Source organism: Myripristis murdjan, chromosome 19, assembly GCF_902150065.1.
Source record: "Myripristis murdjan chromosome 19, fMyrMur1.1, whole genome shotgun sequence".
Classification (NCBI taxonomy): Eukaryota; Metazoa; Chordata; class Actinopteri; order Holocentriformes; family Holocentridae; genus Myripristis; species Myripristis murdjan.
Genome location: NC_043998.1, coordinates 12,253,088 through 12,278,489, shown reverse-complemented (window position 1 = coordinate 12,278,489; position 25,402 = coordinate 12,253,088). Strand labels below are relative to the sequence as shown.

General features: G+C 42.7%; 3 protein-coding genes across 8 annotated transcripts; 1 reads left to right on the top strand and 2 right to left on the bottom strand.

Annotated features, from left to right (window-relative positions):
* Positions 1–1,371: 1,371 nt before the first annotated feature.
* znf668 (zinc finger protein 668) lies at positions 1,372–4,811 on the bottom strand. Of its 2 annotated transcripts, none has more exons than XM_030077286.1 (2): positions 4,674–4,811; positions 1,372–4,059 (listed from the first exon to the last, which is right to left on the bottom strand). In XM_030077286.1, exon 2 carries the CDS (start codon positions 4,044–4,046, stop codon positions 2,076–2,078), a length of 1,971 nt encoding a protein of 656 aa, XP_029933146.1. In that variant the 5' UTR covers positions 4,047–4,059; positions 4,674–4,811; the 3' UTR covers positions 1,372–2,075. The 2 variants fall into 2 exon arrangements, with proteins under 2 accessions (XP_029933146.1, XP_029933145.1); XM_030077285.1 differs by lacking the exon at positions 4,674–4,811 and adding an exon at positions 4,533–4,623.
* Positions 4,373–14,380, top strand: znf646 (zinc finger protein 646). 5 transcript variants are annotated; one of them, XM_030077283.1, is made up of 5 exons: positions 5,187–5,371; positions 6,627–9,439; positions 9,659–10,738; positions 11,588–12,471; positions 12,555–14,380. In XM_030077283.1, the coding sequence occupies exons 2-4, from the start codon at positions 6,837–6,839 to the stop codon at positions 12,468–12,470; spliced, it is 4,566 nt and encodes a 1,521-aa protein (XP_029933143.1). In that variant the 5' UTR covers positions 5,187–5,371; positions 6,627–6,836; the 3' UTR covers position 12,471; positions 12,555–14,380. The 5 variants fall into 5 exon arrangements, with proteins under 5 accessions (XP_029933142.1, XP_029933140.1, XP_029933141.1 ...); XM_030077282.1 differs by lacking the exon at positions 5,187–5,371 and adding an exon at positions 4,373–4,389 and having other exon boundaries at positions 11,588–14,380; XM_030077280.1 differs by lacking the exon at positions 5,187–5,371 and adding an exon at positions 4,735–4,841 and having other exon boundaries at positions 11,588–14,380.
* Positions 14,381–15,656: 1,276 nt separating this feature from the next.
* On the bottom strand, positions 15,657–25,209 carry si:rp71-1c10.7 (tumor necrosis factor receptor superfamily member 12A). The gene is made up of 5 exons (XM_030077046.1): positions 24,920–25,209; positions 20,662–20,760; positions 19,816–19,965; positions 17,832–17,880; positions 15,657–17,317 (listed from the first exon to the last, which is right to left on the bottom strand). Exons 1-4 carry the CDS (start codon positions 24,999–25,001, stop codon positions 17,840–17,842), a joined length of 372 nt encoding a protein of 123 aa, XP_029932906.1. The 5' UTR covers positions 25,002–25,209; the 3' UTR covers positions 15,657–17,317; positions 17,832–17,839.
* Between the last annotated feature and the right edge of the window lie 193 nt (positions 25,210–25,402).

Sequence of the window (25,402 nt, the reverse complement as noted above, 5' to 3'; positions counted from 1 at the left end):
AGACAATGGAGACCATCGCTGTCAAACAAAAGATGTTGATTTGAAGGGTTTTTATAGTGTGGCTAGGTGATCAAAGTGACCTCCTCTGGTTGGACAGAAGAAGGAGTGAATGAGAGAGAGTGAGGGGAGGCTCACCCTCATGTAGCTCACCCTTTAATTTAAGCTCCATTAATTTAAGCACCTTCTCTGCAAACGTTTTGACAGACTTGCTGTTTTGCAAATTATCAAAATCATGATCACTTTGATTGCCAAGTGTAACAAATTTCCACTGGAACACGTCTGCATTTTGGGCCCAGGCTGCCATAGCAACACAGAGGGAAACTCTCTGTACAGCTTCACCACAAGTCAGAAGAAATGATATTTAGGTACCAACATGTTGAAAACAGCAGCAGTCCTAGTCGGTTTAGGCAGCAACATGATGCCTTGCTTTGTAACAAATGCAGCCTATATTTTTAATCACTTCAAACACTCAAAGTTGCAGGAATGCATACAGGAAAATTACTAGCAATATGAATGAGAGCATATAAATCGTACCGCTTCTTTCACTGTTACAACAAGACATTTCAGGCAGATCCTCTAATTTGAAATTAGTGTTTTGTTTGGGCTGTTTTGTTTTCTTCTTGAAGGTTACAGCCCGAGGTTGCACTTGAAACTCTGTTCTTATTCTAATGTTGCCTGTGTGCTTAAATTCTTGAAACAAAGTGTGTTTACTTGCTATTGTTTCCTTGAAGTATTTAAATAAAGGAGTGTGATGAATGAGTTTGTTGTTCTTTTTTTTCTTTTTTTCTTTTTTGCCATATTGAGAATTGTGAAATTTCCCTGGCATTAGAATCAGCGACCTAATTTCTGTTGCTGTGCTATTACAATATCATATTCCTTCTTTGCCAAATGAACACAGCTCCACCTGCTTCCACCTAATGCCATCTGTAATACATTCATGCTTGTTTTTAAAGGAAACACACAATTATTGTACGTTCAAGCGAAGACTTTTTATTTAAGCTTTTCATAGATGTCACAGTAGCCATATGCAGCTCTGTTTTAGCGGTTGGACTAAAGCAGACCTCTCCTCTGTTCCTGAAGGCAAAACAGTTGCCTGGAGACTAAAGTGCAGCAGATGAGAGCGCTTACCTTTACCAGCTGCAGCCGAGCCACTGACGGACTATTATCTGACCATCCCCACGTCTTTTCCGTCTTTTATAGGTTCAAGAAACGTGGGTCATCAATATTTGTGCAGCAGTTTGTCACCAAATATGTTGACTTGACCTAAACCTACTTCTCCTTTTGCAGAGTAAACATCTCAGCAGTGTTTAAGATGTTCATACATGTACAGATGTTTCTAAATGTGAACAGACGCTGCCTTTGAATTCTATGTTGAGACACCAAGAATTTTATTATTTTTGACCTCTACTTGGAGAATTTCCAACAGGACGTGGTGAAGACTGTATTGATATGTCTGGAGTACAGGCTCTTGCTGATAACACTGTAACACAACAAACATTATTGGCATGATAGTGAAATCTCACTAATCCTACCTCTTGGAATGTATGATCTTGATCATTCATGGTCAATAATTTTCTGTGATTCATTACACAAAAAAATAGTTACATTTTTTTTTACTTGCTTCATCGAAATGTAAATTCAGACACTGAAGGGTATACAAGACGGACTGTAATTAAAAATGCATTATAAAACATGTATAACTGAAATCATAACATTTTAAGTGAAATTAGTTCATACCGTGGACAGCATATATTGTACATTTGCATCATGATATTTTTATGAAGTGGCTGCAATGATAACTTTGACTAACTTTATAATAGGCTATTTGTAGTACATATTTTAAAACATGAATAGTATATCATACATAACATCTTTCAAATCGCATGTCAGTACAAAACAATGACAGAGCTCTGGACAATGCACACTGAGCAGACTCCATATTGAAATTATAAGAAAGCCACGTTGAAAAATAACTTTTTTTTTTTTTTGTCACAAGGAGGCCCACAATCTAAATAAGACCTAAGGCTTGAAAGCTGAATATGTGTGAAATCATAAATACAAAACAGTAAAATATCTTACAGTCCCTCATCTTTGACCAAGTACTCTGGCAGAGTCTGAAAGGCAGTCACAGGGACAGTCACTGGAACTGCCAGGGATATTGCACTGGGCTCGACTGTGGTGGGGGAAACCTCGCTGGGAGGTAGAGGGGATGGGAGCGGGTCTGTATGCTGAATGATGTTTAGGTCGGTGAGCTGGGTCGCGGGCACGCCGTCCGGGTGTGTCCTTAAGTGCTTGCGAAGATAGGCAGCGAACAGAAAGGCTTTGCCACACAGGGGACAGCTGTGAGGTTTGTTGGTGGAGTGGATCTTCTGGTGTTTGCGCAGTCCAGCTTTGTTGAGGAAACCTTTGCCACAGCTGCTGCAGACATGGGGCCGAGGCTTGGGGTGCTGCTTCTCGTGCTCCTGCAAATCTGCCAGCTGTGCAAACTCGGCCTGGCAGGTCTCACATACATGCGAGCCCAGGGGCACGACTTTGGTAACAGTGGAGGGAGTGGAGACGGTGTGAAGATTCTCATGGGCCTGCACTTGGTCCCAGGTTCCAAACGTGGCGTCGCAGTGTGTGCAGGAGAACTGTGGCAAGGTTGTGTGAGCAGGAAACACTGATGCTGACCCGGACACCGACTCCCTTTGTTGCTGCTGCTGCTGCTGCTGCTGCTCGGACCGCTCAGCAAGATGAGTCCTCTCATGCTTGCGAAGGCTGGAGGACACAACAAATGACTTGAAACACTCTTCACATTTGAACGGGCGCTCTCCAGAGTGGACGCGACGGTGCTTGTTGAGGCTGGAGCGCTCGGCAAACGACTTATCACACTCGGTGCACGAGAAGGGCCTGAGGCCTGTGTGTACGAGCATGTGGCGACGCAGATCCCAGGATGCTACAAAGGCCTTGTCACAGTTCTGACATTTGTACGGTCGCTCGCCAGAGTGCACACGCTCGTGCACAGCCAGGTCTGCTGGCTGTCGGAACCTCTTGGAGCACTTATCACAGGGGTACGGCTTGAAACCCAGGTGGGCTCGCTGGTGGCGACGGAAACTAGAGGGGTCGGAGAACATTTTGCCACACTGTGGACAGAGGAATGGTTTCTCCCCAGAGTGCGTGCGGAGGTGAGACTGGTAGGAGGAGAGCTGGGTGAAGCCTTTGCCACACTGCTCACACTGGTACGGTTTGCTCTGGGAATGAATGCGCTGATGGCAGGCCAGAGAGGAGGAGCGAGAGAAGGCTTTGCCACAGTCTGAGCACAGGTAAGGCTTTTCTCCGGTGTGGGAGCGCTCGTGGTTTTTCAGGTCCTTCAGCTCTGTGTAGGTTTTCCCACACTCGTCGCAGGCATACGGACGGTGGCCCTGGTGGTTCCGCCTGTGCTTTCTAAACACAGAGGGGTCGGCAAAGCTCTTACCGCACTCAGCACAGAAGTATGGTTTCTCTCCCGTGTGAGAGCGCATGTGCACTTTCAACTTAGACAGGGTGGGGTAGCTTTTCGAGCACTGGCGGCAGGAGTATGGGCGCTCTCCACTATGCTGTGTCATATGGATCCTGAGGCATATGGCTTGCATGAAGGCCTTGCCGCACTCTGTGCATATGAACGGCTTCTCCCCAGTGTGAGAGCGGCTGTGGTTGCGTAGCTCTGTGGGTGTCTTGTAAGCCTTGTGACAGTCAGGACACTGAAAGGGGCGCTGGGCTGAGTGAGAGCGCTCATGCTTTGAGAGCTGGGCCTTACTGGAAAACACTTTGCTACACTGGGAGCATGAGTGTTGCTGCTGACGCTCCTTTGTGTGTGCAGAGAGCTTGTGAGTCCGCAGAGCCGAGGGACTCCTGAATGCCTCCTGGCATGCAGAGCATTTGAATGAAGGCTTGGCTTTCGGGGGCCTGCCTCTGCCACGCTTTCTTGTAGGCTTCACCACCTCCTCCTCCTGTTGACTCTCTTCATTCTGTGCTGGGGGGGTGTACTGCTCTGCTACAGGTGGGCTGCCAGGTTGAGGAGAGGCCATCTTTATGTTATATCTGTAAGGAGAGAGCAAAATAAGCCATTTGCAAGGATTCTGAAAATAAAAAAAGAGCAGCACTAACATTAGGATAACAGAGTGGAAGCTGGGTTTTGCAGCAGACAGCAGAGCCGAGCCCAGGGCCAGCTGTGCATTAGCAGAGCAGTATGCCAGTGACAGTGGATGGTGCTGGGCCAGCAGCAAATCTATAGCATAACAGCACAGAATAATGAGGGTGTGTGTGGTCTTAAATCACAAAATGGCTGGCATTAGGACCTCAGGGACAATAAGCTAACCGCTTGATGCCAGAGGAAGTTGGTAACGCGATGGTGTGGAGACCAGTTATTGTGTGAGTGAATGACTGATGTGTCCGGCTGGAGAGCAGGTTTTTGTCTGAGAAATAACGGTAAAGACTCGATGCGATGTCTTTTCACAAACTGCTCTTAAATGTACGTTCTCCCTTTCGCTAGCTTCCTTGCTAGTTATTTTTACCTCCTCAAAATGGCTGGCTTTAGGACCGGCTGCACATATTCGCTCACTAGTGTCATCACTATTATGACCGTGATTACACGGGGACGATTTAGCCTGGTCTGTGCGTCGTATATGGCTTTGTGTGTAAAAGTTATTTCTTACCTGAATCAGGGCATTAATCGGCCGATAGTGCCTGGAAAACGTCAGGACTCCTGCATTTACTGAGAAACTGCGATTGGTCCAGACTGCAGTGCTGAGGGACGGCGTTAGGACCATGATGACGAAAGCAGGCGACTAACGTTAGCCAAATGGGCAGCACTTCCGTGAATGGTAAAATATAACATATATAACATCAAGCTCGATAGTCTGGGAACTACCTTTAAAGAATTACCCCAATTAATTGATAAAGTGAACTAATTCTTTCGTGCCGAAGCGAAGGTTATTTATAGTGTACATCAGTGAGATAACGTTGCTTTTTCTGTAATGTTGCAAAGCTGACGTCAAAAAGGTGCGTGGTGCTATTTTCGAGAGGCTTGGGCTATCAGTATTTGGCGATAACGGAGAGTAGATGGGTATTGTGTTAAATTTTTATCTTTTGTCATTTTAAAGTTGCACTCGCTTCGTTGTTTCTCAACTCAGAGTACCGATGCCGAGCTTACTTTGCTGGTCCGAAGGAGGGAAGCATTTCAGTGCTACACATTTCCTGTTTCCTAGCAACAAGAGCAATGTGGAAATGGAGATGAAGAAAAAAAGACAATTGGAAAAAAGGGGGCTTGCCCTTTACACCAAGAAATAACAGTAGTTTAGTGATGAATGAAATTACAGCGGCGGGAGTAGTTACTGAACTTAAACTGCAAAAGGTATTTAACGGATGTTGGTCTTTTGATTTGGCATTAAACGGCTTCTTGGGGTTTTTGGTGCAATGTTTGTTTAGCTAAACATGATGCTGCTACGTAGCGGCTAGCGTGCTAACGTTAGCTCGCTGTTTCGTAAAACAAACATCGTTGTGGTCAGCCTGCTTGCACGTGAACATAACTTTGCCAAGACGAGCCGCATTACATATTTTCGGGTCGTTCAAACATGCCAGAGAATACGGAATTATACAATGGAGCTAATTTTCTAATGCGAGGCGTTGGTCTCCGGGTTTATTGACATTGCTAGTCGAGTTAGCTTGCCAAGGCGAAGACATTGGCTGACAGCTAGCCGGGCTAGCCGCCGCTCGGCTGCGTCCAGCTCCTGTCTTTGCTCGCCCGGGCATTTAGCTTTTGCACATTGAAGCTTCATAGCTCGGTTTTTGCAGGGGGTCTATGCGTTTTAATATTTAAATCACGATTAAAGAACTGCGGGAGGTTAACAAAAACGGAACAAAACAATGCTGCAAAACTGGCGTGGGAGGATGAAGGATGGTCTAATTTGTTTATATTACTGTATGACTGAATGAGACAAAACCTGGTCCATGTGTTGAAATCGAAGTGTTAATTCTCTGTTAAAGGAAATGTATAAACAATTTAACCTGGTTAGATAAAATTGCGTGAGATGATAACTTTCCCGGTTAAAAATGACCACTGAGGTATTTCTGAGTCTGGTTTTGATTCTAATCGGGTTTTTGTGATTTCAGAGGGCAAAATATTAACAGGCAGGTATAACACATACTATGCTGGAAGGGAAGCTTGTGCTTCAACAATATGAGTCTCAGTGGAGTGCAAAATTCCCAAATCCAATGGGTGTATTCAAAAAAATTGAAAAGGTAGCAAGAGAAAATAATATTTAATGTAATATAAATACTAATATTTCACCTGTTTGTTTGGCTCACATCACACTAGAAAAATGTATACATGTTCTGCACAGAGCCTTCATCAGAGTCTTTCTATGCATAATACAAACTTTTGTTGTTTTGTTTTAGTATGTGTATAACTCATACTACACCAAAAATCAGTGAGAGGAATTAACCAGTGCAAAGTATCACAGCTGCACAATATATTAAAAAAACAAAAAACAAAACAATTAAAAAGCCAGTCCTCAGTTGAATGCAGTGATTGAAGGCTGTGTAACTTATGTACTTATGCATACTTCTAAGATTCCCTCTAACTGACTTGTTTTCTTTACCCTACGCAGCATTCATGGTTTGCCTGCCTCCTCTCCTAAACCCAAGTCCTTCTCTTCCTAACGCTGTGGAACTGGTGGTTAACATCTTGCACACTCCTCGGACCTTGCTGCAAAGAACTGACTTCCTTTTAAATGGACAAGCTAAACATCTAATGTATTTCCTATCCTCTTATTTACACAATCTCCCTCTGGTCCGGTTATTTCAAACATTATCCTGTAATGGCTGTGCACGAGCCTGGCAGGACAAAAGGATTTCCTTGCAAAGAGTGTGGCATGGTTTATCCCAGTATGCCCAGCCTGCTGGAACACATGGACAGTCACCTCAGACAGGAGGAACAACGGAAATTTAAATGTGATGAATGTGGACGTGGTTACAGGCATGCTGGTAGCTTGGCTAACCACAAGAAGACACATGACGTGGGTTCATTTCAGTGTCAAATATGTGGTAAGGAAAACTCTAACGCTTTGGCCCTGAAGAGTCACCTCCGCAGCCACACTTCACAGAAAAAGTACTCCTGCGTTGAATGTGGGAAGGCGTTTCGTCTGGCTACACAGCTGGCTACGCATGAGAGGGTTCATCTCGCAAGGCAAGCGAAGGAGCAGTCATTTAGGAAAGTCGACATGGAGTATCCCACACTTGAAAATAGACATGATGTTGGAAATGATTACTCACATCATCTTAATGATGAATCAGGCAATACAGGAATTCCTACAGAAAACAGCACCACTGAGGACAAGATGGAGGCTGTCCACAATGCAGAAACTGAGACCTCTGATGGAGCAAATCGACCTTTCAGATGTGATTTGTGTGACAAGTCATATATACACCATCGAAGTCTGACCAATCATAAAAAGACTCACCAGGTAGGAATGTTTGAGTGCACGGTCTGTTTCAAGTTGTTCAATAACATGGCTGCCCTCTACAGCCACCAGAGAACTCACAAGACAAGAAGTGGGGCAGATCTCAGTACAATGGATGTGGCATACACAGGCACACCACCCAACCAGTTTTCACCTAAGAGCCTGGACACACAAGTAAATTTCTGCCACCTCTGTCAGATACTGTTCCCCAACGACAAGGAGTTCGAGGAACACATCCAAATGCATAACTCTTCATCTGTGTCATTTGGTCTTCAGGATGGCTTGCCAGAGAACCATAATATGCCGTATGATAATAGTATTGCTTCTCCTGAGTCAAGTTTTTATGCTTCTCCTGTAAATAATGTTCCTTCAGTGTCATCATCAATGGATAATCATGGAGATTTTGATCAGTCACAGGAGCAGATTAATAACGGTCACTTGTACTCAGACTGCTCCAATAATCAAACGCCATCCAGCACCACTCAGGGACAGCCCTCAGTCATGGACGTAGATCCTCTCAATCCTGCCCTGGCACATACACAAAATGCTGATGAGGCAGCTGAAATGGAAGAGAACTTGGCTGCAGATTCTGATGAGCGCCGCTTCAAGTGTCAGATCTGTGGTAAAAGCTACCGGCACTCTGGGAGTCTAATCAACCATAAAAGGTCCCATCAGGTCGGCATTTACCAGTGTTCCATCTGCAGGAAGAGTTACCCTCACCTGGCCGCCCTGAGGAGTCACCTTCGGCTCCACAAGGCTCAGCCTTCCTCTTTTAGCCTCAACAGTGAAGGAGACTGGCTCTCCTCAGAACCTCTGACTCTGGAAAACCAACAGGCCTGCTTCCCCTCACACGAGGAGGAGGAAGATGATACTGGCCTTATGCTTGGAATCGATCAAGAGAATGCACTTGACCACAGCAACGGAGTATTGTACCATGAGCAATTCAATCAGGATTTTTCCCAGGATATGACTGTGCATCTACCTCACGATGAACACCTGATGCAGAGGCACATGTGTGCAGACTGTGGTGAGACATTCGCGGACATTGCAGGGATCAAGTCTCATAGTTGTCCTCTACTACAACAGCAGCATGAAGCTACTAGCAACGGCTATGGCAGTAATATAAACTTTCAGGACAGAAATGGCCAATGTGCCATTGAAAATCCAGGGGATAATTTAGAATTTCAAGGTCTGAATGGTAACCATGACCAAAGTTACTTTGAACAAAATTTCCATGAAAATTTAAATAGTGATCAGTTGAATGGTGATGGGGAAGCAGATAATTCTGAGGAGGATGATGACGGAGATCTTTATCAGTGCTCCGTATGTGGGAACAGCTACACCAGCATGAGGGCTCTTAGGAGCCATCTCCGTGGGCACACTCAGTCCCATGGGACCCCTGCAAGCTCAGTGCCTTCTTCCATGTCCTCCCATGAAGAAGTGAAAGATGATGAACCAGGAGAGATGATGATTTGCAGTACATGTGGGGAAAGTTTTGCCAGGAGGCAGGACTTAATTACTCATCAGCTTCTACACAGCAAGACCCAGGCAGAAGATGTCAGCCACTTACACAATAACAATCTAGATGTGTCTGAAGGCAAGCAAGAGGAGCACAGCATCATCTGTGGCAGCTGTGGCATCTTCTGCGCCAGCTACCATCATCTTGAAAATCATGGCTGTACAGCTGAGAGGAGAAATGAGTCAACAAATGGTGAAGAGAAAATTAAAGTAAATGATGTTGCCGATTGTGAAGAAGTGAAACGCATCAAAGAAAATGTTGATAATGAAGATCGTCAGTACAAGTGTGATCAGTGTGGGCGGTCATATAGACACGCTGGCTCCCTTCTTAACCACAAAAAGTCCCATAAAACCGGAGTATTCCGTTGCCTTGTTTGCCAGAAACGCTTCTATAATCTCTTAGCCCTTAAAAACCACCAGAGGTCCCACTTTGATATTAAGAGGTTAGTGCCACCTTTAAAATTGTTCATCATTTATGAATTCATTACACATGTCATAGCTATGTTATTTATTGTTGTATAACATTGTAAGGAAACAAAGAAAGAATTGCATATAGTTTCTGTTGCCTGCATTGCACATGTTTTGTCAACTGTTTTCCTCCTCCAGACTGGTCCTTGTTTTGCAAACACAGGATTAACCATATGCCTTGTCTCCTCCTCCAGGCACACTTGCCACGAGTGTGGGAAAGCCTTCAAAATTCAGAAGCAGCTACTGAACCACTTGAGGAGGCACAAGGAGAACCAAGCCAAAATCCAGGAACTCAACAACCAGATTCAGGCCCTCATGCAGATGAATGGGACCAGGTCAGATGGAGGAATGCACACCCTAAATGCAAATGCCAGTCAGGCTTTCACCCCCATCCCACGGCGCAGACAACCTTCTGAAGAAAAAAAGGGTCAGATAAAGCCTGAGACGTTAGTCAAATCAGAGGACACAGGTGACTCCCGTCCTTTCGCCTGTGACCAGTGTGGGCGCACGTATCGCCATGCAGGAAGTCTGGTCAACCACAGAAACTCCCATAAGACTGGTGAATATTACTGCTCTGTGTGTAACAACACTTACTCTAACCAACTAGCAATGAAGAACCACTTGCGCACTCACTTTGCATATAAGAAGCACTCTTGCCAAAACTGTGGGAAAGGCTTCAGAGGAAAGAAACAGCTATTAGCTCATGTGTGCGCAGACATCAGAAAGGATGGAACAGGAGGCAAGAAGGGCCTAAAGACTAGAGCTTTTAAGTGCAAGGAATGTAAGCAGGCATTTCTGTCTGTTGACCAGCTGGCAGCCCACACTTGTGATGGACCATCAGGCAATAGTGACGAACAAACTGATACATCTCTGAATAAGGAGGAACGACCTTTCACATGCAACATTTGCAATCGCAGCTACCGCCACGCAGGCAGCCTCCTGAACCACAAAAACACCCACAAGACAGGACACTTCAGTTGCACATTTTGCTCGAAGCCCTTCACCAATCCGATGGCTTTACGCAATCATACACGTATCCATACCCAGAAGAAAAAATATGTATGTCTCACGTGTGGAAAGGCTTTCCGCCTTGCCAGCATCCTGCATAACCATCAGAAGGTCCACAACCGGGTGGCGAGCCACTTCAGCTGCCCTGCATGTGGAAAGAGCTTCCAGGGCAGGTCTGGCCTGAAGAGGCACCGCTGCCGGAGGGGCCAGGACATCGCAGCACGAGTCAGTGTCCAGCATTCAGAGAGTGGAGACAAGTGCTTCATGTGAGTTACTGTCCCATTGTGAACTAAGTATGTTAATCATGTTCTGTCTTTTAGTCATCATTGCTGTAAAATATATTTCTCAGATTAATATTCTCCTTTTTGTTGTACAAAAGTGTTCTAATGGTCATTTTGAATGTTTGAATGCATTATTTTCAAATGTACTTGTAAGAATTGTAGTTATGAGTATTAGGGTCATTTCATGGAAACTGCTCAGATTGGACCTTGGAATTTCAAAATATATATATTTTTTTTAACATAACAAATGTAGAATTTAGTTGTTGTTGTGTTTTTTACCCATTACATCCAGACATCAGAGTTTGTTTGTTCCACCTTGTCAGAGGACAATAGGTAAACCAGGTCAGTGGTAATTTCAGACAAAAACAAAGAATATAGAATCTATTCCACTTGGGAAAGAGTGTTTTTTTCCCCCCAAAATAGAAATAGTTAATGTTTTTTTATATCAATTAATTCAAGTTCATAAATAAATCCAATGTTTTGGTTGTCACATTTTTTTGCTAAAATTACTGTCAAACTGCAAAATTCAAAATAAAACTTAATTATTCTGTAGGGTCAGTTACAAACAGCTATCAGCTGTGTATCAACAGAAATCACTGCTGTCCAGTATATATTTAAAAAAAAAAAAAAAGGCAGAAAATAGCGTAACAGAGTCAAAATTGTGACAGAGTGAAAAGGACAAATTGAGAAACTGTACAATTTATGTTTTAATCTTCCTAAAATGCTCGACGCATTTGTCAAAATATTGTTATCAATATAAAGTGACTGTTGGGTGAAATGATATTTGTAGGAGTAGAATATTAGAGATTGAATATGAACATGTCCCTGCTGCAGGTGTGACCTGTGTGGGCGCTCCTACCGCCACGCTGGCTCCCTCCTCAACCATAAAAAGACACACTCCGAAAATCTCCACCACTGTACCTTGTGTCTTCAGACATTCCCCGACCCTCTCACTCTACAGATACACTCCCAGATGAAGCGACACTGCTGTCCCGAATGTGGCAAGACCTTCTGTCTGATTGCGCACCTACAGAGCCACATGGAGGTGCACTCCAAGGACAGGTCCGTTGTCTGCAGCCCCTGCCAGCAGAGCTTTCCCAACACAGCCAGCTACCAGCAGCACCAAGACATGCACCACGGGGCTCAGGGCCACTATCAACAAGGCATGGCTGAACCCATGGATAACAACCTCTGCTGGGATTCTGACATAAATCAGACCATGGGAATGCCCAAGGTGGTCCCGCCTTTGTCCCATATGCCAAGTAGCATTTCTGACCCGCAGGAGAGTAACGACACCTCTGGCACGGAAGAGAAGAGCCATGTCTGCGAGCACTGTGGCCGCACTTACCGCCACGCCGGCTCTCTCCTCAACCACAAGAACAGTCACAAGACCGGCTCCTTCTTCTGCTCCGTCTGCCAGAAAGAGTTCACCAACCTGATGGCGCTCAAGAATCACCGGCGCATTCACACAGAGCCCAAGCGCTACCAATGCCTGGAATGTGGCAAGGCCTTCCGTGTGTCCACTCAGCTCATATGTCACCGAAGAATCCACACCAAAGAGAAGCCCTTTGCCTGCCTGCTGTGCGATAAGAGCTTTTCCAGCAAGTCCAACCTGCGGCACCATCAGAAGATGCACCAGAACACCCAGGCCTATGACTCCTCCTTTAGCATGGATGCTAATACTTTTATGGACCTGGACATGGGGTCTTTTCTTTGAGGTAGGATTCTGTAGTATCAGAGAACAGGTGGTCCTCTTATTTATCTCTCTATCAATAATTGTAAAACAGTATTTTTTTTTCAGAAAGTGCCCCAAGGTCCTGACAAAAAAACTCCTTTGAAGACACGCACATTTCATTACTGACTTCCAGTCTTACCTCTGCAACGGATGGCGTTTTCAATGAAAAAGTCTTCAGAGAGTTTATTGGTCAGACCGTTTTTTTGTAAGGTCTGAATGTTTTCCATGGAGTACACAAGATCCAAGAATACAGAAGTGTGTGACGGGGCGGCTGCTCAGAACATTTCATAGTCCAGTTCCCCCTCATTCCTCTTCAACAAACCAACCATCCAAAGCGAACAGAAAACTACAACCCAGGTCCATGTGAGAACATGATCAACACGTTGATGACTTTTTTATGAGACGGTACTGTTCTGATAATGGTGATATTTCCTCTCTTGCTATGTATACTTGTGTTCAGTGCCTCCGTAAGTTCCTTACAAAAGAAAATATACAGACTATATTTATCTCTGAATCCTTTTGTCAGCTTTGCAATAGGTGTCAAAGGATTGGTCACTGTTCTTTGAGATTTCACATAGGGCAAGCCTGCTATTATTCAGTCAAATACCTCTGGGTGTGTCCAAAGGTCAGTGGCAAAGTGATTTACTGAAATCATGTAATCAAGTAAATGGTTGTACTGCTAATAATATTCAAGTTCACGTTTGAGTGGCATTGTATGCTAAAAATGGATGTATTTAATAATTTATTCCTGTTTTATCGATTTTATTTTCTGTGCATATTTTAATAGAAAAACTTTTTATGAATGTTGTAAAAAATTTTACGTCTTCTAAGACTCATGTAGCCTATAAGGAACTTCATCAATCGATTTGTAATTGCGCAGTTCTCAGTTACAACAGGTAAGAATGAATTAGCCAAGGACGGTGTTATTGGCAGCACTCAGGGTACACCTTCAAAAGGAACATACCTGACGTGTAAACATTGTAGATAATCAGTTTCTGAACTGAGCATGATATTTTTCACCTGTGCCATTTCTACACCCTTATATTTTTTGCTCATGTAATAGTTATTTGTCCATCCATGTCTGTATTGTTGATGCATTTTGTTAACTCCACATGCATTGCATGCTCTTGAACTGTAATGCCCCTTGAAACCTTCAAGAAGCATCATTATGTCTAAGTGCCAGTGCCTGAAATGTAAGTCGATTGTAGCAATTAACTGTTTCATGTGAACAAACCTCTCACTGTAATTGGTATACTGTAGAACGCAGCGTTTATTTTCTTATTCAGGAATCTAATTTACAAATCGTGCTTATTTTGGGATATTCTTATTCTTATGACTTGTTAATCTCTTCGGCCACGACTAGTTTGAGTTAGTTTTATGCAGTCAAAGCATTGCAACAGTGAAGAGAAAGTGGTTTCTTTTCATTTATTTTTCCATGAATGTTTTCCCCTCAGAAGCTGTATATGAGGCAAACAAAATATAATGACTGAGTATTGTTTGTCTGTTTATGAAAACATCAGTGGTTAATAACCCTAATTTCAAGTAAGCACAAGTATTAATCAAACTGAGCTTTATGGGTTTAAAGAAAGAACCAGCTTCATCTTCACTGTCTAAGTACATAAACCACTCACTGTTTTGATTCATGTGCAATTTTTGTTTTCTTTGCATTAATTTTTTTTTTAAAGCGAGCTGTCTGTGGTGCCTGTTGTAACTTAAGCCTTTTTCTGTTTTTATTTTGATTTGTTTTGTTTTAACATTTGACAAATCAGACATTTCCGAAGACTGAACGGAGTGTAGAAGACACGGCCTTCTGTGTCATTTGAACAGTATGAAATTTGATTTTCTTTATGCCTTATATGTTACACTCTTATATAAATACGTGTGGCACTGGTCAGATGTATGAAATACCTCATCAAAAGCCCTGCCTACCTAGCAACTGATACTCAATGCCTCATGCAGCTTAATTCTAGAGAATACACTGTAATCATGCAAACTTTGATAGTAATTAATTGTAAGACACACACTGATGATCTATGAAGCATCATGGTTTTACTTCGTAGTTTGCAAGAGCCATTTTTACCACGACATGATTCCTTCTCTGTAATTTGCCATTTTCAAAGTTATATTTGCACATTGGTAATAGAGCAGCTTGTAGCTTAAGGGGACGTGAAGTCTGTAATAATGCAGCCACCGCAGTCGGTCGGGATGTCGACGCTTTCCCCCCCAGGGCACATCTCCAGTTGACAGTGAATGAGTTGGCTGGGCTGTCTGGTAGTTCACCTCACCTAGTTTGCGGGTCATAATATTAAGCAATATGCTGAAATGTTAGAAAGTATTCTTTCAGTGCATGAAATTTAAAACATCTCATTTTATTTATGTCTTACCATTGTATTGAGTACAGTGACGGATTCAGTACATTCTGGATAGCCTTCAAAACCATGACTTCTGCCATTTTGTCACATTTCAAATCTTGCCTGCATTAATTGTAATGATTTCGACTGTCTTACTGTAATGTATTTTCTTATGCCATGGTAGCCTACATGTAAAATGATGTGAACATTTCAGTTACAAGCGTAGACTGACTCGTTTTTCTAAAATGATCCCTGTCCCATCTCCTTTGGCACTTAACATGTTCACTCCTCTGTCACTGGTCACAATCACAGGCTAGTTATTTGTGTCAAGTGTTTTATCTCAGAGCTCTGTAAATATTAGAATGAAATATTGGTTGGATCTCTGTACATTTATGGCAAGATTTTCTTCCACAGGAGAAAACTGCTAGATTAGCTATTGTGTAATAAAAAAAAAAGCATATGTCACATTCTGATTTATTGAATTTTTAGTGCTCAAAAAAGACAAGTCTGCTCAATATTTAATTCATATTTATATAACTATTTTGTCACTCTGAAGCGTAGATTTTTACTTCTTTGTTAGAACTTAGTTTAGAATATAAGCAAATTATTGAAAATTCGTTGTTGAAATTAAATGACTTGGAAAATACATGTTTGTTTTGTGTCCATATTCTTCTTAATGAATGTAAACAGTATGCTGTTGATTATTTAGCGACAGACAAATTAGAAAAACGTTACAGTAGAAAAAGGTGCAGTTTCTGTTGCAATCATTGAAAATAAGAATAGTAAATGACATGTCTGCAGATCAATAAGCCTTACATTTTTAATGAAAGTTGTCAATTTTATTGTGAAAATACATTTGGTACACAAAGCACAGTTTATTTGTAAAATTGCATTAAGTAAAAGAAGCCAGTGCATGTATATACATTTACACAAAACTACAAAGCGAGAAAAATATGCAGAAAATGTTAGTTATTGCTCAGTAACAACATTGGCTGGCCTGGCAGAAGTTTTAGAAAAAAAAAACTTCACAGGAGTCCCTTTAACAGTCTGCACATATTTAGAAGTTAATGGCAAGATACTTTAAAAAATAAATAATATAAACATAGTTAAAAAGTGAAAGTATCTGTATTTTAACTACTTACCAAATTTTGCTGACAGAGGGTAATCACTATACCCAAAAACACGCAAAATAGTTCAGTATTTTGCCTGGTGATTTCTCGATGTATTACCTCAAGTAACAGGTGCTCAATGATCATTTGAAAATAAAGACAATTTTGAAAATCTTGAAAGCAATGTGGGAGGAAAAAAATTAGTTTTTACCCATATTTATCGATAATTCACTACAAAATGTTCATAATTTGTGCTATTATGGATCTAAAAGGATTTAATGAGTCAGAGTTAGTAAGCAATGTGATTACGTATCTCCACCTAAGACATGTTAGGTGGTTATTTTTTTTACTACAGTACATTCCTTGCAACCTTGCCATATTGTGTTAGCAGTTTTCTGATTGCATGTCTAGTGTTTCAAACATCCTGTCCTGCAAGCACCGATACTCTCACGTTATTTACCACCGGGACGGTAACACGTGTGTTCTTTCGGGTAATACAGCAAAATCCTGCCAAAAACAAATACACCAAACAAATACAATGAGACAATATTGAAATGACCTGCAAAAGGAGGATCCGTTTTGTTCTCAGGAGACCCTGTAACAGTGCATAAGAAAAATGTTCACTCCCTTTCTCGACATCTTCAGCTATCACTGCGTCAGGCTCTTGAAAGAACAGGTACACATGTTCTGAAACGGAGGTACTGGCAGGGGTTATATATTTCACCTAAAACAAAACCAAAAAAAAAAAAAAACGTAGCTACATTCACATGGCCTTGATGTGCCAAACAGTATGTCTTGCTCACTTGCGGTTCGTCTTACAGAGGCTGTTGTGGTAAAATGACCAGCAAATTGACCCCTTCAAACCCTGCTGAGCGGTAGGCAACCAAACTGCGGCCCAGCAGGCAACAAAAGCCGTGTTACATTCACTGGCGGTAGGATATACCAGGTCTTAGATAGCATCTGTCTCACTGGAGAGACAACTGCTGTTTCTGTCAGAAGTCTGAATCTGAATTGATGCACACCAACATTGATTTCCAAATCCAAATTGTGATTAAATGTAATTTTAAGGCGATTGGAACGACACCCTAGTGTGACATCGTCGCTATTCCTACAGACGTGTGAGAGCTGCTCGTTGTGCTGTACTGTAAGTCGTGATCAGTGCGCCACTGGACTATCTGCACTTGAACCTACACAGAGGATGAGAACTGAGCACCTCTCCTACTTTGAACAGTATAATAAATAAAAAATGGTCCGGTTCTGTTTAAAAAGATACCCTGCAGTCAGAGTACAGAGCATGGTCCAGAGAGTCTTCTGGCTCTGAACCAGTCTTCCTTGGTTCTGTCACATCTGTTTCCAGAGAGGGATGAGGCTGTGGAGGACATGGGACTGATTAAAAACTCCGCTTCGTTTACATTCACATGATGTCAAACTATGAAAGATTAAAACGTTACATGTTGTGACTAGGGTTCGACCGATGGGGCTGTTACATACATGTTTTGGATTAGAGCTGCCCCCGTGGCCATATTTTGCGCCGTATTTGCAAATTTGACCATTTCAGCGCCAAAAACAATTCCAAGAAGTTCAAAAAACAATAGAAGGATTCAGTCCCCAGCATTTTTTATTGTTTGCCAGGTGGAAAAAGCCGCTGAAACAACATTTAGAGCACGGGACACTAATATTTTCCGTTGAAGCCCGGGCAAAGGAAATACTTAGGTGGGGTAGCAGCTCTTTAAGGCAGGGTGAGGCAGGTTTCACTGCCGGTTTTACAGACTGCCACCCATGAGGCATCCGATCAGCAGCGGCGAGTACACAATTTCCAGTCCAACTCCAACATCAGCCCTTACATCGGTCAAACCCTCATGCACAGTGACAGGTTTACCTACTGAAATGTTTAAGCTTGATAAAGTGGCCCCGCAGTCTCCTCAATGGGTTCTGTAGTGAAGGAAGTGAAACAAACAGCAGATCATTTCCCTGAACATGTGTGTGTTTGGAGTGAGTGTGTTGACATCTGCCCTGGTGTCACATGACCGCACTTCATCACGGTAATTATCCTGACTCATCACTGCTGATAACTCAAAGGTGTCTCCTCTTGATTAAAGACCAAAACTCACAGGAGGGACCCGGGCTCTCGCTCAGTTTGTTTAACCACGCCGATACAAACAAAAGCCTCTCCAGGCAACAATGCGCACCGGCTGCTCCAAATGGCAGCGGGAGGAAAACACTGTGAGCCCTTCGGAAAACTGAAAAAAATAAAAACAAGCTCAGCCGAGGGCTTTCATGTGGAATCTGGCGGCCATGCTGGAGGTCTACAGGTTTCAGTGATCCATCAGCACCTTGTAGTAAAAACATCTGGGCTCATATTTATTAAGAGAAATTTTGGTCTACGGTGGAAGATACAAGTAAAAATCTTTCCTCTTTAGTCCTACTCTCAGACTTAAAAATTAAAGTTATTTATCATATTTCTAGTGCCATAAATAAGTAAATAAATGCTCCACCGGTTTCTTAACTGGGGTAGGAGTGACTAATACAGGTTGTGACTGCTCTACATCAGAGCCACTGGGACCACCACAGCCAAGTATCAGTATAGCTATCAGTCACACAGTTAATGCTCCTGCAGCTCCACATATTCTACATACTAACAATACCAAAACTCCCCTTCATGCCATTTTTTATGTTCTCTCGCTCCTCTTCCAGCCTTTGCTCTCCTCTGTGCTCTAGTCTGCTTTCTACTCTCCATTCGTTCCCAATTTCCCAGACAATAAAGTCTTATTTAAACAGCCCAGGCACTGCATGTTATTATTAATTTCACATGTGTTACTTACAAATCGCTTTAAATATTCAAGGCCGGATGAATAAAAGCAATGCATCTATTTTTTGGGTGCAATATAGAGCTGATGGTTTAGCTTCATCATTTCACAAACTGTGAAAATGGCTGACCACAGAGGCTACAACTAGAGAGCAGACGGCCTCTTGTGTCACGGTAACCTCAACTTAAACTGCCAGGCTCCTCACTTCATGTTTCTGAATAGATCTGCACTCACACCACAACAATATTGCGCAAGCGACTTTCCTTTTCCTGCCAGGTCGTTCTATACTGTATTTATTGGTTATGTGAGCACACTTGATTATCCAGAGGAGCTCCATGATGGCACCAGATGTGGTTGCCGGGAGACCAGAAGACACAACTCCACAGCCTCAGCGCTCAAATATCCTGTAAAAACTCATGAGTCAGTAAGCTTCACAGGGCTCGGCCTTGTTTACAACACAGCAGCCTGGTCTGTATCAGTGACGCTCTCTGCCCAAGGGACGACAGAGGCAAAACACTGAGTCGGTGTGTGGCTTCCCAGACTGAGACAAGATGTTGGACAGCACTTTCACCTCTGTGCGTCCACCGGCTCAGCTCCTACAGGTAGCACTGCGTGTTTGCTTAACATAAAGACTTGGGAGTCTATGGGAGTCGTTAGCCAGGCTCTGTCAAAGTGGAAAAAATAAACCTTACAGCAATTCCACAACTGTCTTAATTACACAGTGTCTCATCTGGATTTGAGCTACACATCTTGGAATTTTAAAAAACAAGCAAGAGTCATTTCAGGAGAAGTTAGATGGTGGAATCCAGCACGAATTAACTTCTGCTTTTGGACATGCAGAGGTGAGAGTGGTGTCAAACATCTCAGTCTGGTTAAGTCGCAAAAGGGGTATTTTGCCCAAAACATTGAACTCCTGTCATTTCTTACAAGCAGAGGTGACTGTAAATCTGACACCACAATTTCATCTGAGCACTAAGAGGGACCACCAAGGCCGACACAGCCTTAAAAGTCACTCTTCACAAGTTCAACCTCAGATCAGTTTTCGGTGACCGGGTCTTACCACGTAGAGGCCGTTTCTGCGACTTGCGCCGATGCACCATAACCCCGATAATCAATGCGGCGCCGACCAGCACCACAGCCAGCACTGAGAAACTGGTGATGGCTGCCAGCCTCCACACGTCAGAGGGGTCCTCTACAATGACAGGCCTACCTGCAGGGCAAAACATCACAGCACAGCACAAAGAGAATGAGAGGACGCTGCTGTGTGCATGGAATGAGGCTGGGGATACTCAGGCATCAAGGCAAAACCAACATTTTGAAAACAATACCAACGCTAGCATTTGTAGTATTGGTGTTGGTAACTCTGTGTTTTTATTCTAATGTAGCCTTATGTCATATGTTTGAATACATGAAAGTGTCAGTCACGTTTACAAGACTGTAAATCAAAATGAAAGCACATAATCATATCAATGTATTTGTTGTTAAAGCAGGACATTTCATACAGTTCCTCTTATATGAAATTAATATTTTGCTGGGCTGCTTTGTTTTCTATAGAAGGCTATAGGTCAGTGCTGCACTTGTAACTCAATATCCTTATTCTAACGAAGCCTGTGTGTTTAAAGACCTGAAAAACATGAAGTTCCTGTTTACTTGGTAATGTTTTAAAAGGCTTTACAATAAAGGAGCATTCAGAATATTTCTGTTTTTGCTGCGATATTGAATCGGGTATAGAGAATCGTGAAATTTCAACGGTGTTGGTATCGATCAAATAAAACTCTGGTGTCGTGACATCCCAAAATGAGCCTTGATGCGAACATGAATAAACTAGTGGCTGCATGTTGACACAGTCACACTTTCACGGTACCACAAGCCAGATAGGCCAATCAAACCTGATTAAATTGCTTACATGTGTTACACGATGGGGTCTTTGGATACTGCTTGCATGACGCACATGGCACGCAAACGTCCAAATCTGAATTCCAGAACTCTGAAGTGCTACACGGGCCTGCACACACACACACAAACACAGAGAAAAACATTGGAAATCAAATGTTAGTTATGTCATTTGAAGTATTACGAGTCATTCGCTGGAACAAATTCGCTAAGAGCCAAACCCTGGACTGTTTATGTGAGTTCTCCCAAAGAAAAACATATTCCCTAATTTATCAAATATTTACCACTGCTGAGCCTATGAAATATTAAGATGGCGGTGGTGGTTATGTTAAAGGAGAATAATGGTATTTGCAGTGAGACAGACTTCCTTCCCTTGAGACTGGTGCAGATGTTTAAAAAAAAAAACAAAAGAAGAACAAGAAAAAAAAAGACCCAAATTCCTCCCCCTTCCTTAAAGAGAGACAATCAGGTGAAATTCAGCCGGACTGACAGAGAAGCTGCAGATCTGAGAAACGCCACGGGTTTCATCTTCTTGTGAAATCACTGGGAAAGTCCTTCAGGGCCGACTGTCTGCTGATGCGCTCGTACGCAAAAGGAGCACTGCTCAGTGACTCTGGTTGTGCAGGCACAAGCCCGGCAAAGCAGCGAGTGTGTGAACAGCAGGATGTGTTTTCATAAAGTGCTTCCGTTGAATTGTTTTGAGTGTGTGTACATGTGTGATTTCCAGAGAATAAACGAATGCAGTTGTATGGTGTGTGTGTGTGTGAGAAAGAAGGCACGGCGGTGAGCAGAAAGAACATGTCTACCTCTCTGGACACAATGGGAGGCTTCATCTCTTTTTATGGCAGCCAGACAGCTGAACAATTAAAGCTGTGCACTTCCTGCATGATAAGAGCAGAATTAGCCTGAAGATCTGACCCTGTAAAGGCCAACAGCGAGCCAATGTCACTGATAATATGAATTGTATTGTTCTGGAAGAGCAGATGTTGGATTTCCCAACAGTTTCACTGTCTGACTTTGCTGAAGTTGCATGTATGCATAAATAACCTGATGCAGTGCATGAAATAATGAATATTATGACATCAACCCTATAAACGCATTTATAGAGGATATATAAAGTCTTTTAAAACAGTGTTGCAAAACACTAAGCAAAAGCTAATAGATTAAAAACATGACCATGAGTTAAAAAACAGGTTACAGAAGAGTGAAACAGGCAAATAACCTATAGATATTCGAAAGATAATAAATATGATAATCGCACTTCCTTCTCAGTGCAGCAAGTGCATTTGCATGGGCATCTTCTGTTTTTTTTTTTTTTTTTTTTTTCTCTCCCCCACATGGTGACGATAAACCAGCATGGCTACAGAATAAATTGCATCATCATCCACGGCGCCTTCCTTTTTTACGACAGCTGCTCAACCATCAAAGATAACAAGAGCAAAAACGACTCAAGACAAAACTCTGATATGGGCTAAAAGTAGCAGGATGAATGTGCAGGAAACTGAGGCGGCTCTGTCTCTGAATGAAAATGACAGCGTCGAGCCTCCGGTGTGGGTGTTTTGGATAAAGAAAGGCTCTGTTGTCACTCCTGCGCCGAATGATTCCACACAAATCTGTAGTCTGATGGTTTTAAGTGTCAAGGATTATTTAAATGCACAACTGAGGCAGCGTCTCGTGTTTGGCTGAACTTTCATATCCAAATGAGCTGCATATTTTTGTAGCGCTATCAGTTACAAATAAGAAAATGTATCCTGATCTCCAGAAAATCTTCCTGGATACTTTGAGCATAACCTTTTCTATCTTTTGCATCTCATTCTCTGTGGAGCTGGGGCAGCGGTGACATTACAGATGAGCGAGTGGAAAAACTCTCTGGTGTTTATGGCTGTGGAAGATAGCTGTGAACGCCGGCCAAATTAACTCACACAGCCTGAGCTGTCCTGAGGAAAGATTTTAGGTTCTCTTGGCATGTTTCAGCACTCACACCCAAATTGCAGCAACAATATTTCTTGTCTAGCTTTCCATGTGCATGAAATCGAGCTTACATCACAGTATAGGCTTGCAGTCAAAGCATACAAATCACTGATAACTTTTTCGCTTTTTCTTGGTTTGCGGTCAAGTGCACAGGAAGTTTCATATTTATGACATGGGTCTCAAGCTGGTGACATCACACAGGCCACACAATTCCTGTTGATCAGACTCACGAAAGTCATTCTTAGTCATCTGATGTGAGAAAAGCAGTGAAGTGAAGGTATTCTGTATACTTTGGACTGAGTCAGTGTGTCTCAGGGGGGGTCAGAGCTATGGTGTGCTCATGCCTCAGGAGCCACTCGGCGCTCCACAGCTACCCTGCGTGACTCCTGGCCTGACTCATCTCACTGGAGTCGCAGGAAAGTGTGTCACTGGTCTTTATGAGCATTTCTCATCATGCTTTCCGCACTCCACCCACCGGCTCCACATGACCTCCGGGTTAGAGTGGCCAAAAGGACTCAGAGGTGGACTGGCCTGAAAGCTTGAGCCTGATCTTATCTTCTGTCCAAACCCAGACCATTCCCAGGGGGTGACACTCCTGTCTGATCAAACCACAGAAAGTCTGAAACTGATACTGATCTGCTCATATCAAAGTGATGAAACTTATCTGTCATATGCTTGTGTCTGAGCAAAACTTGAACAACCAAGAGCTCAAGAAGAGCAGTTTGTTATTTCAACATCGCCCTTTACATGACCTTTATATAGTTTATCCAAGAGGTTTTACCACATAATCACACATGCATGGAATTTCAACATTTCCACAAGTCAATATTATAACATTCAGAAGCAAAGGAGTGTAATTTTGATTCATATTTGGCAACTATATGAACTTACAATGACTAGGGCTGATAACTGATAAAACTGAATATCATGATATTTGAGAAGGAGATGTTGGAAGACTCAGCTTAGTCTTCACATCAGTGGGTGCAGTTCTTCAACCTCCAGCAGGGGCGCTGTTGTTCCTACAAGCTTTGCACTAAAGTGTTAATTTGATTTCTGACTAATTGGCTCAAATTGTTTTATTTGCCCTCTATTTGATTAAAACAAAAAGTTTATTGAATTGTTGGCCCTGCAGCTTGTGGCAAGTTACCAACGTCACAGCTGGACAGATGCTAGCATTAATATTGTGCATGGGTCACTCTGATTATACACAATTGCGATGAATGTGCAGCTAATTTGCATAAAACTATTACTTTAGGAGAGCTTAGCAGAACTTACAATACAGTAAAAAGTTTTTTTTTTTTTAAATGTTAGGTCAATATTAGATAATATCACAATATTTTGATGGGACAATAAATATCGCAATACTGAATTCTGGTTATCACCCACTCCTAGCTGAGTTTTCGCATGTTAATATGGGAACCAAGATATTTTACTGCCCAGATAAATAGTTAACACAAAGTAAAGGTACAGTTCACTTCTTCTTCTTTTTTTTTTGTTTTTTTGTTAGAGGTGTCTCAAACTTGTCAAAACCTCCACACCAACTTGACAGAGAGTGGGCTGCTGTGGTTTAGGGGTGGTGGGTAGTTTCTCATAAATGCTGGTGGGCTGCTTAATGACAGGTGATGACCAGATGTACAATTACCATGTTATACAAAACAACCTTCAAACTTCCAAAAGCACTTGATTTCCCACGAAAATCCCTGAATCAAGCTTGAAAATGTTTTGATTTTAATATATACTAAAATGTGATGGTCCAACACCTGTGGCAATGGGGTTATAAATTAGGTCTTCACTGGGCTGCAACATCACCTCACTGAGCCTGGGAAAGAAAACTCCAAGTTTTGACTTTCCCTGAAAATGTGAAAACATTTTAGAATATTAATCTATTCCACATATGTGTGCATGTGTAAGGACATATGGAAAGTAGCAGTGCACCATTCCATGCGGCTTGTCCTTTTCACCCAGGGGCATGGATGAGGTGAAATAAGGCGATTGGAATGCGGAACCGGTGAGAAATGCAGCTGGTAGAGGAAGCGGCTCTGTAAGCAGCCCTATTATCTGACTCCATTAGGCTGACCGAGAGATTCCGTGTTCACTGAAACAGGGACACCCGAGAAAATTCATTCCCAGAAAATAGAAAAAAAACCCGGAAAATATTGAAAAGTTATATAATCCACTATCAAGCCGAAAACTTGCCTCCACTTATTTGTCCAAGTCTTTTCCTGCGCACACATTCTCAGTCAGGTTTGTGGGAGAAAGAAAAAAAAAACAAACAAAAAAACAAGTGTTGTTTTACTTACTTTTCTGTGCGTTCACACCATAGAAGTTGGTCACAGCCGCAATGATAAGTCCACACAGCGCACAGAGAGCGTTTGAAGCCATGGCGGTGCTGAGAACAGGCTGCTTGCTGCTGGCTACACGATTCCCGAAAGTTCATCTGATTAACAATCCGTGCTGGTTTTCACCATGGAAAAGCGAGCATCACAGTGAGTCACCCGGAGGAGTCTGCGCCTTGTTTTAATAGCGCACACACCCACGCTAACAGTTCAACTCCTATGAGTCATTTCCTATGTACTGTAGCCTGCTCGGATTCTCTGTGCGCACCAAGGAGCCGTCCCAGACTCACAGGAAACTTCACCACCACACGATTTGGTTTCGTTTGTTAGAGTAAAAGTGAAAGTTTCATGCGGATCGGCATGGCAAGATGCTTTTCAATCCATAGATTTTTTTATTTTCACTGGCCACACCCTTTAGGTTTTCCACATTTTCCCTCGCACTAGAGA

Excerpts from the sequence above, each read along its gene's own strand:
- znf646 (XM_030077282.1), top strand. The coding sequence starts at position 6,837 with ATGGCTGTGCACGAGCCTGGCAGGACAAAAGGATTTCCTTGCAAAGAG. Across the intron at positions 9,440-9,658 it reads TCCCACTTTGATATTAAGAG|GCACACTTGCCACGAGTGTG; the intron begins GTTAGTGCCACC and ends CTCCTCCTCCAG. Across the intron at positions 10,739-11,587 it reads AGTGGAGACAAGTGCTTCAT|GTGTGACCTGTGTGGGCGCT; the intron begins GTGAGTTACTGT and ends TCCCTGCTGCAG.
- znf668 (XM_030077285.1), bottom strand. The coding sequence starts at position 4,588 with ATGACACTAGTGAGCGAATATGTGCAGCCGGTCCTAAAGCCAGCCATT. Across the intron at positions 4,060-4,532 it reads AAGCCAGCCATTTTGAGGAG|ATATAACATAAAGATGGCCT; the intron begins GTAAAAATAACT and ends CTCTCCTTACAG.
- si:rp71-1c10.7 (XM_030077046.1), bottom strand. The coding sequence starts at position 25,001 with ATGGCTTCAAACGCTCTCTGTGCGCTGTGTGGACTTATCATTGCGGCT. Across the intron at positions 20,761-24,919 it reads TGGTGTGAACGCACAGAAAA|GCCCGTGTAGCACTTCAGAG; the intron begins GTAAGTAAAACA and ends GTGTGTGTGCAG. Across the intron at positions 19,966-20,661 it reads GACCCCATCGTGTAACACAT|GTAGGCCTGTCATTGTAGAG; the intron begins GTAAGCAATTTA and ends TTTGCCCTGCAG.